Source organism: Grampus griseus (genome assembly GCF_964374135.1).
Source record: "Grampus griseus genome assembly, chromosome: 2".
NCBI lineage: Eukaryota > Metazoa > Chordata > Mammalia > Artiodactyla > Delphinidae > Grampus > Grampus griseus.
The window spans coordinates 143,000,891-143,014,795 of NC_139018.1; the positions used below are offsets into that span (position 1 = coordinate 143,000,891).

General features: G+C 43.0%; 1 protein-coding gene across 1 annotated transcript in view; it reads left to right on the forward strand.

Moving 5' to 3' along the window:
- Nucleotides 1-366: 366 nt before the first annotated feature.
- TMC3 (transmembrane channel like 3) overlaps nt 367-13,905 on the forward strand; it is a gene marked incomplete at its 3' end in the record, with an annotated part of 44,325 nt that continues 30,786 nt past the window's right edge. Inside the window, exons 1-4 of the mRNA XM_082649559.1 lie at nt 367-458; nt 1,700-1,846; nt 5,735-5,810; nt 11,238-11,319. Coding sequence (XP_082505685.1) covers nt 370-458; nt 1,700-1,846; nt 5,735-5,810; nt 11,238-11,319 — 394 coding nt within the window. The 5' untranslated portion in view covers nt 367-369. The remainder of the gene's footprint in view (nt 459-1,699; nt 1,847-5,734; nt 5,811-11,237; nt 11,320-13,905) is intronic.

Below are 13,905 nucleotides of genomic sequence, written 5' to 3' on the forward strand. Positions count from 1 at the left end.
GTCATGGTAATAGATGCAAAGTGCTTTGCAAACCACAGAGCCCTTTCTGGGCACAAGGGTAACCAATGTGATTATTTGGGCAGCACCAAGTGCTCTTAGATCACCTGGCCAAGCCTCTTGCCTTTGTCTGTCTTGACTCCAGCCAATCTCTGCTGCCACAGCCACCTTAACATACATATGCATGATTGGCTTCCTGGCTTCTCCCCAGCTCCGAGCATCGGCTCCAGACGTGCAGTCCAGCTCCTGAGAACTGGAGGGCAGAGCTCCTTGCAGATCCAGTTCAGAAACCTCCGTTGGAGCAGACTCCTGCCTGCCGGCTTCCCAGCACCCTGCCCAGCAGTACTAATCACTGGCAGCCAGTCTGCTCCCATGAAACCATCAAAGGCATCCCAGCGTTACAAGAGCATCCGGAGAAATGCCAGCCAGCACTACTTCTACCAGGAGTCCCTGCTGCTCAGGTGAGCCAGTCCCATCCATCCACTGGGGCAGGTTTGTGAGGAGGGAAAGCCTGGGTCACCCTTGCTTGCATCTGACCAGAGGACCAAGTCCCCATCCTGCTCGGTTCTCCTTCAGAATGAACTCCGAAACTCCTTTTTCCAGGTCACTATACAAAAAGGGTGGCAACCTCAGCGATGTACACAGACATTGATGGCTGTACCCGCTTCTGATCAGAATCCAAAAGCCTGTACCCCAACCTGGCTTTATTGCTGGCCAAACCCACAGATGTGCTTTATCTGTTTTCTCTCTGTTTACTCAGTCAGCAATGTCAAGGGAGAGCAGACAATACATCTGTCGTAATAAATGAGGTTTCTGTTGGAAAAGGCTACAGGCTGGTTAGAAGTGGGGGAGTATTATTCAAATTTGTTAAATATTTATAAAGGTATATTAAAATCTCCATTAATTTGGAGAACCTGGAGAAAATTCTCCCTTGAGTAAGTAAAAACAAGCTGAATTAGAGAAAAGCAAAGGAATTCTTTTCCCTTACTTTTAAGTGCATCATTGATTAAATAGCCACGGCAAAATACCCTTAACTCCTCCTGAAAAGTTGCATTAAGTTTACTGTATTCATTTTCACTGGGAATAAGTGTTGCTATGTGTTGCAAAGTTGTTCTCCTAGAGAGTAACTATTTCCCTGAAACATTTGTACATGTAAATTTGCTTAGCTAATTTCTTGTTCATAGAAACTGCTTCCCGTTTGCCTCTGTTATCTCTGATTTCAAATGAATCAAAGCAGGAGTACAGAGAGCGGGGGATCTCTGGATGAGAGAGTTTGATTTTTATTTATTTTACATCCAGAGTTAGGGGACAGGAGGCGTCCTTTCTTTGGAATTAGCTGATTATTTCAATGAGCCTGAAAAAGAAATGGTTTTGCCACCAAAGTTGCTGCTATTCAGTAATCCTACAGGAGCGCTCTCTTGGTTCCTTTATGATGTCTTCTGATAGTATCTCTTATCCTTTGAAGCCTTTCTCTTTCACTGACCCATCAAAGTAACAGAACCCAGTGAATGTGTTCCAGTGGCTGCTAACAACTGTCGAATTCTCTCTCTGACTCCCCGGATCCCTCCCCTCTCCTTCTACACACACTAACTTCATACAGATGACCCCAGGGCAGCAAGATGCTAAACTTACCCAGGGCAAGATCTGGGATGGAAGCAATTCTATTAATCAGATTTCCTCCTTAATGCCCTGATCATTTCAGCAACTTGGATGACAGCTTTACTGCTGATGAAACAGGGGACAGCCATGATCCGGAACAAATCTTCCAGAATATACAGTTCCAGAAAGATCTCATGGCAAACATTCGCTGCCGACCCTGGACCATGGGACAGAAGCTGAGGGCACTGAGGTAAGGGTTATGGGTTATTGCAAGTATGCTTCCCACGAAACCACCCACCCTGCCCTGCCCTGGGAAACGAGCATAAAAGTCCACATTGGAGGGAGTGGTGGGTCAGATGCTCTTGATCTGACTTAGAGAAGTCACACACACGTCTGAGGGATCCACCTGGTCCAGACGGGCCTCAGTGTGTGTGTCTGTGTATGTGTGTCTGAGTTGGCTGTGTGCCTTGGTAGAGAGTGTTTTGGGTTTCTACCTCCTTTTCAAATACTAGATTTTAGCACTATGCCTAGAGATGAACAAAATAACTAAACTCACTAGGTATGCAATCTAGAATGAAAATAAATATTAGTTTTACCTGCTTGGCTATTACCTCCCTCTTGCGGCGGGGATCTCTGTGGGAAACTAGATGACTGGGACGCTTAGAGTCATATTGGAGAGTCTGTTTAGGTAATAATGAAGAGCTGAAGGTTGGAAGACATTGCCTTGCCATGTGGTATTAGGTTCTTTTCATAATTTCTCTAAAGACCAGTTCCTTTCTCTGTAAAGTTGAAGTGAAGGTGGAGCGCACCTACCTCCTGTGGCACTGTTAAGCTGTTAAGCAATCAGACAAAAATTCCTGGCTGCCCTCGGACTTAATCAGGAACTACGGCAGAGGGCTCCAGCATTTTTAGCATGCATTCAGGGTGATTCTTTTGCAAACTAGAGTTTGAAATCCCTTGATAGCAGTTCAAGGATTAAATGAGGTAAACCATACGATATTAAGCCTTGTATCTGGGCTATAGTAGTCACTCCCTATGAGTGGGTAGTAACTGATGGTGTGGGTCCCTGGGATCACAGCAAAGGGAGTGAGTAGAATTATTCTTAATGACCAATGCCACTGAGCTACTCTGACCCATGAAGTGGACCTTCCTAGAGAAACAGACATGACACGTAATCATCGGGTACCTACTGTGTGGACAGGATTAGAACCACTGTCGTATCTTACGTTTTAGTGCCCCTTTCCAGACACCAAGTGCATTGCCCTGTCTCTCCAGTCCACCATTATGTTTGACTTGCTTTCCCATCAAATCATGCCTTCATTAGATTTCCACTCCAGTCATTGTTCCTCCAGTCTGGCCAAAGATCCAGCCTGCCCCCACAGGTGGCCGCGGCAGATAGCTAAGGTCATCTATAGTTTCCACTCCCAGAAGTTTCCAGTGAATTCTCCAGGTCCGATATCAGTTCTCATCACTTCCATTTCTTTGAGTAAGGATGACATTTTTCAAATGAGAAGACTGATACTCAGAGATATTAAGTGGCTTCCCCCAGGACACACAGCTTCTGAGTACTGGAATTGAGCCTTAAAGCTGGGCTTCCTGACCTCAACTCCAATATTCTATTCTACTGAGACAGAGGAACTCTACCAATTTATCCTTAAAAAAAAAAAAAAAAAAAAAGCCATGTAACTATATAGCACAAGGAACTATACCCAATATCCTGTGATAAACCATACTGGAAAAGAATATAAAAAAGAATGTACATATATGTATAACTGAATCACTTTGCTGTACAGCAGAAATTAACACAACATTGTAAATCAACTCTACTGCGATAAAAAAGTCATGTATTCTATCAGAATTTTAAAAATCATACAGGAATGCTGATGACTAATAACTATCTGAACTGTAAGAGAGTGAGTCTTTTTAACCTGCGGGCAGAGCAAAGCAAATGATAACTTTTCTGTCAGAATCGAAAGAACAAACCAGGCCTTCCTCCACAAGCGTAAGCGAGGGACCTCAGCCAGGGCTCCGAGACACCAACGCCAGCGAGGCACAGGCCAGTGGTCCAGCTCTCAGAGAACAGCTCGCCCTCTGAGACCTGCATTTGTCATCCCCGCGTCGCACTTTTCCTCCCCGTCACCCTGAGAAGCTACTGGAGCAGTGCTTCACTAATTGGGCCTGCGAGACTCATCAGGTCTGTGGAAGGCGCAGACCCTGACTGCTTGGGGCTCAAGGGAGCATTGCTGACACAGAGAGAGCAGCGAGCTCTGTCTATGGGGGGACAGAGCATATATTTATTTCCCCGGTAGGGAGGCAAGTGGTCAGTGCCATGGAGTCAGCATTGGTCTATGATGGGGCCTGGGTCAGGTACTGTCCCCACTGCTGTTACTGACCAGGGTTCTTGGCCTCCTTAATCAATAGAAATTAATCAGAGGTCAGACAAGGAATTCAGGCAAGGCTTTATCGGAGCCCCGACCGCAGCAGGGGGGAGTGAGAACAAACAACAAGTTTCCTGGCTCACTCACTTGCTGAGGGGGAGGCGAGCATGCTCCTTACATGGGGTGAGGGTAGGGGTGTGTGCAGGGATTGGGCCGGAGGTTGGCTTAGGTGGTCTGCCCATCCCCTTGGTGGTGTCGTGTGCAGGGCGCATGTGCAGTACCCTGCTTTTGCTCCTGACCATTCAGAAGTGGCAGTTGGGCTTTTTGGTTTTTTGTATCTTACTGTCCATAATTTGCCCCAACTGCACTTGCACGCAGTCGTTTTTAGTCCCTTAAAGTTTCTTTGTATTTTATTGCTCAAGGAGATGTTTGTCCAGGTGCAAGCACTGCAGCACAGGGTCCCAGGTCCCAGCCTGTCTCACTGCCGCCTCAGCCCCCTACTCAGCTCCCCATTCCTACACTTACACACCCACCCACTCCTATTGTTGTTTCAGGTCTCTATCATCCCTATTAGCTAGTGGGCTTCTCCAGGGCAACAGCTCTATTTTATGCGCCTCTGTATTCCACTATACTTGACCCAAACAAGTGTGCAGAAAATGTTTGCAGGGAAAACAATTAGAATGAATGAAATTAAATGAATTATTATTTCACTTATATAGGCCCCTATCTTTTAGATGCTATGAAAGGTATAACATCAACCCTCACCCTTGCCTGCATGTCTGGTTCTGACCAGAATGAAGCCAGCCCATTGGCGGGGCTATGAAGGTGGAGTATTTGCAGTAAGGTCAGGGAGGTTCAAAGCCCAGCTCTCTGGTCAGGCGTGTTCTGAAGCGATCGCGCTGTTTGTGGAAAAGGCAGTCAGCTAGTTCCTTGTGTCAATCAACGAAAGGCTAGGAACCTGTGGGTGTGACTTGGGATATACATGCATGAACTCCCTACCAAGTACACTGGTCCAACTAACAAACTGAATAATTCAGCAGTTCTTCAATGCCGAGTATAATTAAGTGGTCAACCATGGACTCATGAAGATCTCATCAGTGTAGTCACAGATGAGGTCACCTTGAAGGTGACATTCTTCGCTAAGAGTTTTTGACTTCAGTCCGTTCCATGGAATTAACATTTTTTTTCTATTCCTGTGGTTCTTTAAGTGTGAATTTAACCATCTATCCTAATGAATTCAGTCTGTTTTCAAGGATTAGCCATTTAGGTGACCCATCAGGTCAATTCACCGAAGTGGTCAGCCAGTGTGCCAGTAGTTAGTCTGGGCTAAATCAGGTTGTTCATGGCTACATAGACACAACTTTCTTGCTCACATTAACCAGACACTACCCTTTTCTCAAAGCAGGTTCTCTGAGCTAGGTCTGACTTTCACTTCCAAAGAATTAATTGCAGGAAGAAGGCTGCTGAGTTTAAGTGGAGGGGCTGAGATGCTGGTACCTGATACCAGGATTTCCAAAGCCCATAATACCCAGCCAACAGCCAGAATCAGGGCAGGGCATTAAGAAATTCAGTTGCAACTGATTTTAGTATTCACTCATCATTTCCTATGAATTCATGCATTTAAATGTTATAGAAAATATTTTAAGGGAGTTGTCTGCTTACCACTGTTTGATTATCTATTCCTGCTGCACTTCCACATGTTTTGCCAAGATTATCAAGGTCATAAAATTGCGCTCACCACCAAGTTTTTCTTCTTTCAGGCGAGCGAAGGACATTGTGCTGAAGTTTGAGGGGAGGCTGACCAGGACCCGAGGCTACCAAGCGGCAGGTGCAGAGGTAAAGAGCCCACACATGGACGTGTCCACCCTTCCTGTGGTCTCCGGGCCCAGGAAGTTGTACTTGTCCTTGCAGTTGCTGTACTATATAGGTTGTGAACATCCATCATTAATAGCTGTAGAACAGTATGTTGAGCTTGAAGGTCTGCATGTCCCCAAACTTGGATTTTAGTTCCCGATGCTGTCACTTACCAAGTGGTGTGACCCTGGGTAAGCCCAGCTCATCAGAAAAAGGTTATATCTGCCCTTGGGAGAATCCTCTAGCCTCTTCCCTGAGTTAAGCCCACCCATGTGTGTAGGTTTCATTCACTGTACCGTAAGTCCCCTACATACGAACCTTCAATTTGAGAACTTTCAAAGATGCGAATGGGCGTTCACATGTCCAAACACATAAGCTAGTTTACGTATCTGGCATACACCGTCATGTGCGTGCATCCTCTGCAAGTGGTTGTGCTTTTGTGTACTTTACTATACAGTGCTGTATAGAGTGAATTAGTACAGTATCTTTATTTCTTGCCTGGTCACTCGATGCCAGCCCCTGGATGCCAGCTGTTGTACTGTACTACTGTACTTTTCAAGGTACTGTACTATAAGATTAAACATTTTCTTTATTTTTTGTGTTTGTTTGTTTTTTATGTATTATTTGTGTCAAAAGTATTATCAACCTATCACGATACAGTACTATATAGCTGATTGTGTTAGTTGGGTACCTAGGCTAACTTTGTTGGACTTACGAAAAAATTGGACTTATGAACGTGTTCTCGGGACGGAACTCGTTCGTATGTAGGGGACTTACTGTATTTCTTATAATGAGAAAGTTACAGGCATATTCCAATGCTCATTTTATAATACAATGCTAAGATTTTTGTTTGTTATTTTTCCCATTCAGTTACTTGCAGTTAAACTTTAGTATACATTGAAATTATCTGTTTATAGACATTCCAATACTTTTCATAAATGTTTCCAAGGCAAAGAAAAAAAATCATTTCTCCTACTATAATCCCCTACTTCCCAAGATAGAATCTTTTTTAAAATTTTACATTTCAGCCATTGTATATATCATTTTCACATCGGAGTAAGTAGAGTATACAAATATTTTTGTCTTGCTTTTTTTTTCACTTACCACCATAACAAGGATTTTTCTCCATGTTGCTATGTAGTTTTTATACCTATTGTTTCCTATGACTGTGTAATATTCCATCAGAAAAATGTCTATTAATTTAATTAGTTATGTACCTGCTGGTGGTCCTTAAATAGCTTCTAATTTTTCGTTAGTATTAACAGCCCTGCAAAGACCGTCTTTGCACAGACGGCTTTTTCTATCTTTTAAAATTCTTTTTCTAGGATAAATGTCAAAAGTACGACCTCTGTAGTAAAGAGTATGATCCATGTTTTTTGGCTCGTGATAAATACTAATCAATTATTCTCCAAAAGCTTTGCCATCCACAAGGAAAGAATTTGCTGTCTTCATAGTATCTCCACTAATGCTGAATATTGTAGTTTTTTCAAGTTTATTATTTTAACAGACAAAAACTGACAGACACACTCTTTTTTGATTCTCTGAAACAAAAAATATTCTTAGTAAAGTTTAAATTAAAGCTGGTCATAAATTTTGCATAACTGAATAGTTATAAAATATCAAAGAATCCCCAAGATTGTGCCTTGGCTTTCTTTCTTCTTACTTTTCACAGAATCTGCCTGAAGACGCTAATCCACTCCTATGATCAAAATTATCCATAACTCTTTATGCCTGTCACACTATGATGGAGCTTATGGAATAAATCTATAAAACAAAATTATCTTTTTATAAGCATATGTGCTACCAAGCTCTCTCATTTTCTCTAAATAAACTGAAATGCTATGGAAAAATATCTGAAATAATGTAGGGTCTCTCACTTGGGTTCAGACAACCTGTAATATGTATAACAATGAAAAAGTCCTGGGGCATTTAGTAACAGTGAGCTCAAAGTGGATTAAAAGTGTAAGTTAAGGGCTTCCCCGGTGGCGCAGTGGTTGAGAGTCTGCCTGCCGATGCAGGGGACGCGGGTTCGTGCCCTGGTCCGGGAAGATCCCACATGCCGCGGAGCGGCTGGGCCCGTGAGCCATGGCCGCTGGGCCTGCACGTCCAGAACCTGTGCTCCGCAACGGGAGAGGCCACAACAGTGAGAGGCCCGCGTGCCACCAAAAAAAAAAAAAAAAAAAAAGTGTAAGTTAATAATGGACTGAATTCTTAGAGTCAGAGTTTTTAAAATGAGAAAAGTGATCCAAATGTTCAGTCTTACCTACAGATTGTCCCACAGTTTTCAGCCTGCACTTAGCAGACACAGCTGCCCCAGTCCTTTCCATTTTACCAATGGCCCTACAGAAAGCAGTTCAACCCAGTTCAGCTTAATCCATGTGCCAAGCTTTGTGCTGGGCACTCAGGGTAAAGAGATGGCTGAGATACAGTGTCTGCTGCCCTCTGGAGACACAGCAAAATGTCAAAGAAAATCATCCTCCCACCATGTCTTCCTGACACTTTGGTTTTCCCCCCTTCTCATTCTGAACATCATTCCTCTACCTTTTTATATTTAGAATTTTTTTTTTTTTTTTTTTGCGGTACGCGGGCCTCTCACTGCTGTGGCCTCTCCCGTTGCAGAGCACAGGCTCTGGAAGCGCAGGCTCAGTGGCCATGGCTCACGGGCCCAGCCGCTCCACGGCATGTGGGATCTTCCCGGACCGGGGCACGAACCCGTGTCCCCTGCATCGGCAGGCGGACTCTCAACCACTGCGCCACCAGGGAAGCCCCTATTTAAAATTTTTTTACGCTGGAAATTTTAATACAGACCGCTGAGGATGAGCAGCCACTCCAAAGCAGAGAAAACAGAAGCTATCTAGCTGTTACCTGCAGCCCAGTGAGTTTTGTCTTTATTTACAGTCTTTGGTTTCTCTTAGAAAAATGATAACTTCGTTTTTCAAATAGTAAATTTTGTATAATATAACTACTGTACACTTTCTCCCATGATTCCCACGACTGAGATCCTGCTCACCACTCACCAGGGCTGCCACTCTATCCTCTCTTGGGAATCACAGTTCCAGAACACAAGTCGTCCTCTGGAGCCCCTCCCACTGTTTCCCACCTGCATCCTCTGTGCACATGTGTTTCTCCTTGATTCCAGCAAGAAAACACCTTGTTACAGACAATCTGCCTTTGGCACCAGTTTATTTCTATGCTTCATAAGAAAGCAAGGTCTGAGCATGTGAGACCACCAGGACTCATGCAGTCACGTAGGCAGAAATGCTACCCTGGGCACGTGGAACACCAAACACCAAGAGTCAGGACACCTAGGTCCTTCTGCCATTGTTTCCCTGCTCTGGGTAATGACTTGGAACCTGACGAGGTTTTCATGCTTGATTCTTAAGATGTCTTCTAGTTCGAGTAGTCTATGTCCTTGGTTTCTCACATGATACCAGCAAGGGACGTCATCCTTCCTGAGAGCCTTCATGGCATGATTTGGCAGGAACGCTTCCCCTGTGCAGAAGCTGAAGGTACCTGCCCATGATGGTGTATAGACTGACTGGCCTCATAACAGATCTTCCTGTTTCCACTCATGTCCCTCCATCTTCCACTCTCTTCCACATAGGAGCCAGGGAAATCTTTGATACAGTAAACTATGCATGCCATTCTTTAATTAAAATAATGAATGATAGGGACTTCCCTGGTGGTGCAGTGGTTAAGAATCCACCTGCCAATGCAGGGGACATGGGTTCAATCCCTGGTCTGGGAAGATCCCACATGCCGCGGAGCAACTAAGCCCATGTGCCACAACTACTGAGCCTGAGCTATAGAGCCCTTAAGACACAACTACTGAAGGCCGCGCGCCTAGAGCCCACGCTCCGCAACAAGGGAAGCCACCGCAATGAGAAGCCCGTGCACTGCAACAAAGACCCAACGCAGCCAAAACTAAATAAATAGATAAAATAAACTTATTTTTAAAACTAATAATAATAATGAATGGTAGATAGATAAGATAGATAGACAGAGTTTCATTACACTTAGAATCAAATCCAAACTCCTTCCTCTAACCCAGCTGATCTGGCCATGACCTAACTATTGGACCGCATCTCACTCCTCTCTTCTTTATTCTCTTCTATAAAATGCCCAGCTCGTGCTAAGCCACAGGCTCCTACTGGCCATTCTCCCCTCCTAGACAGCTCTTCTACCAATTGAGGACTCTTAACGACTTTACAATGGACCAGAAACTCAAATGCTTTCAACACCAAACCCTCCCCAAAGGATACTGGGCATTCTGCCTCTGTCTGCTGTAGGGGATGACAAATCAGAAAGCCATGGTCTTCCTCTCAATACTGGAGGAGAAAAAGCCAGGTGAACAATATAAAGGCAATATAAGCTAGGATGTGATAAGCATTATCAGAGACCAGAATGATAGCTGGGGAAGTTTACAGATGGAAGAATGTATTTCTGGCTACAGAGAATCTGTGTGAGGTCTCCATGGGAGTAGCTGTATTTGAGTTGGGTCTTAAATCATGAGCAGAAAGTGAACAATTCCAACTTCTGATAACATTCAAGTAGATTTTCATTTACAAGCAGCTGTTTTGGCCTTAGCAGACATATTCAGGATAACATAATCATGCATGTCTGCATCAGGACCACGTGCTGTCTTACAGTTCAGAAGGTTGTCATTACATTTGTAACCCTTCTTTCTGCAATGATATCATTTGCTTCCAACACAAACCCACATTGTTTGTGTGTTAAAATGAACAACCTGCTAATGTTGTGGGAGAGAAAGCCCAGTGTCAGGGCACATTTTCACATTTTGCTTTATTCTCCTTTGAGAGAGAAAAAAAAAAAAGATTTTTGAACTTTTGGCGCTTGTGTCTTAAACATCCAAGACAAATTTCCAGACCTTATTTTGGCAACTTTGGCCAGGAGAGAGGCTGGGAGATGAGCTCCAGCTGCAGGATGGGAGGCACACAATGGGGCTCATTTTCAGGGTATGTTCTAGACTCTTGGTCCTTAAATAGGGACGGGAACTGTAATCACTGGGGAGTTTGTGAGCCATGTGGATTCCTGAGCCCCACTCCCGGAGGGGACCAAGGGGGTGTATTTGGACTTCATTCCTCAAGTAGTTCTTAGTCCTCACAGCAGGAATGGTGTGAATAAGGCAGGCTGAAACCCTAGAGAATATGCACCTCAGTACAGACACCGCAGCTTAGAGCCCTTAACAGGAGCCTTCACCTGGGCAGAAGCCCAGAGAAGACAAGCGGCTGCTTTGGTCCTAGCGCTCCCTAAAGGCCTGTGAAATCATAATGAAAGGTATCAACTGGTGTGTCTGCGGGCCTCGCCTCCATTTAGGACCCTGGTTCCACAAAGGCATTGCCGTCTTCACGAATGTCAAGTCCTCTAATGCTACTCCCTCCTGTCTAGCTGTGGCGGAAGTTTGCTCGTCTGGCCTGTAACTTTGTGGTCATCTTCATCCCCTGGGAAATGAGGATAAAGAAAATCGAGAGTAAGTGTTGGCACTTGGAGGAGTGGGGTGGGGATGCGGTGCCCGTAGCCAGACAACGGTGAGGCCTGAGACGGGTCTGGTACATCCCAGACCTTACACTGAGCAGCCAGGGGCCCTTGCACACGTAGTGCCGACCTAGGCTGGACATGGGTCCGTGGAGATGGAAGACACAGTGCCTGTCCCCACCACCTCCCAGGATAAAAACGGTCCCACGTTCCACTGTGGCTCTGCAGTTCTCTGTCGGTTCATGCCTTAGACACAATACAAACTCAAAAGGATAGAGGGGAAAACTGTGTAGAGGAGTAAAAGGATAACATGGGCAATTGCAGAACAAAAATGCAGAAATTTGCATTTGGAGAGAAGTGACTGTACTCGTTTAGAAAAATATCCTAAAAAATAAATCAATCACAGTCACCTTTAAAAACACACACACAGTACAAACACACAAATGCAACACACAAGACCAGGAATAAATATAACCAGAAGTCTGAAGTAAAGAAACTGTAAAATTAGACCATGGGATTTTTTAAAAGTCTTGTGAAGAGACATAGAATGATTTAATATTTGGAAGGTGTTGATTTTCTCAATATGTTTATGTTTTAATGCAATTCCAATAAAATTCTCAATGCAATGTTTTTTGTATTCAACATAATGAACTCATATGAAAAAAAATTAATTGAAAACTTTTTTAAAAGGAAAAACTCAAATGAACTTGTATAATCAAAATGTTAAAATACATTATAAAAGCTACAAGAATTGAAACAGTGTACCATAGCACCATAAGTGATGCTGGAACAATTCAACTGTTTTAAAGAATAACATTAGATCTTTCATTTCAAAGTTCCATTAAATATTTAAATAGAAAATAGGAAGCCATGAGAGAATTAAAAGAAATATAAGTAATGTGATCTCAGAATGGAAGCCTGTCAAATTATAAAAGTAAAGAAGGAATCATCAAGGAAAGTACTGTTGTATTTAACTATACATCAAAGAAATTTTACATACATAAAAAATAAACAGATCTAAAAGATGACAAATTGAGGGGGGAAAAATTTTTCAACATTGAAGTGGAATTAAATACCAGCTGGTGGAAATGTCAATTGGGATGATGTTTCTAGGGGAAAGTTATAATTTGGACCAAACGTCTTCAAAATGTTTGTACTCTTTGATAGAACTCTTCCACTCCTTAACAACCAGAGAAAACAACAGCCACAACAAAATCAATGCACTAGGCTGTGTGGACACACTTGGTGCCCAGCCCAGATCCCTTTACTTGGCTGGTCCACTTTTTCTCAGCTGCTCTGAATGTTAGCTGCTATGACTCATAGCTGTCTCCTTCTCTAGAGGATGAGCCTTGGCCCACATTGTTCCAGATGGTGGGCACTCATCACCTGCTCCCCCAGACCCAATGGGTAGCCTAGAGGCAATGACAAAGGGGTATTCAAGTCCAGCTTTTTGTTCAAAGTGGAACCAACTTATGATGCAACTTGCCCTCCAAAGGTCCCCATGGGATAAGGCTAAGCTGGGCTCCAGCTGAGACGACATCTTTGCTGAGCTCTTTCCCCTGACCTTCCTTGACCCCCTCACCCCCTTTATCCTGAGAGCACTTCCTCAATATATCATGTTAGCTGAACCCTTTTCTCAGGCTCTGCTTCCAGGAAATCTGACCTTAGACAGAAATTGATTCTTGCAGAATTATTTACCCTAGTGAAAAGTTAGAAACTTCCTAAGTTCAAGTAGTGGGGGATAAGTTAAATCAATTATGTAAAATTGGTTTGCTGGAACAATAAAATTCATTTTATAGGGAGATATTTTGTATGAGAAAATGCTCATAATATATTGATAGCTCAAGATGCATATTATAGAGATATGCCAATTTTATACCAAAAAAATACACATATAGAATGAAAATGGAGGGTTCCCCTAAAAATTTACTAGAAAGTAATTCTGGTAGTGATTTTAATTTAGTAACCTTGCAGTAGGTCATTTTTTGGTCGTCTTTGTGATGTTTTGTGTGTTCCTACCTATTATGAAACATAAGCTAGATTTGAAATAAAATTTCAAGATGTTATTCTTCCAAGTATGATACAAGTCCAGAAAGTCATCACAAGTATCACGCATATCCCAATCCAACTTCTTCTATGCCCCCTTGTTTTCTCAATAGAAATTTGTTTTTAACTACACTTTTTATTTTAGAATAAGTTTAGATGTATGGAACAGTGACAAAGAGAATTCTCATAACCCCTTCACCCATCTAACACTATGTGAGATGTTAATGTTAACATGTAACATACTGTTATTTCTTTTGAAATTAAGACAAAAGAATCCTTAGAATATCCTTGGAACTTTCAGAACTATGCAAAATAGAAAAGAAATATATTAAATTCCCAAAAGATGCTGATACTTCTGAACATAGGTGAAATGTAAATTTGATAAAAGCATTTTCGATCAATATGACATTAGGGAAAGTAATCCATTAGGGATTAGGGATCTGTGTATATGACTGGGAGACATTAATGAACATCTTAATCCTTCTAAATGATCATCGTGGGACAACACCCTGATAGGTACAATTATGGCATTCTT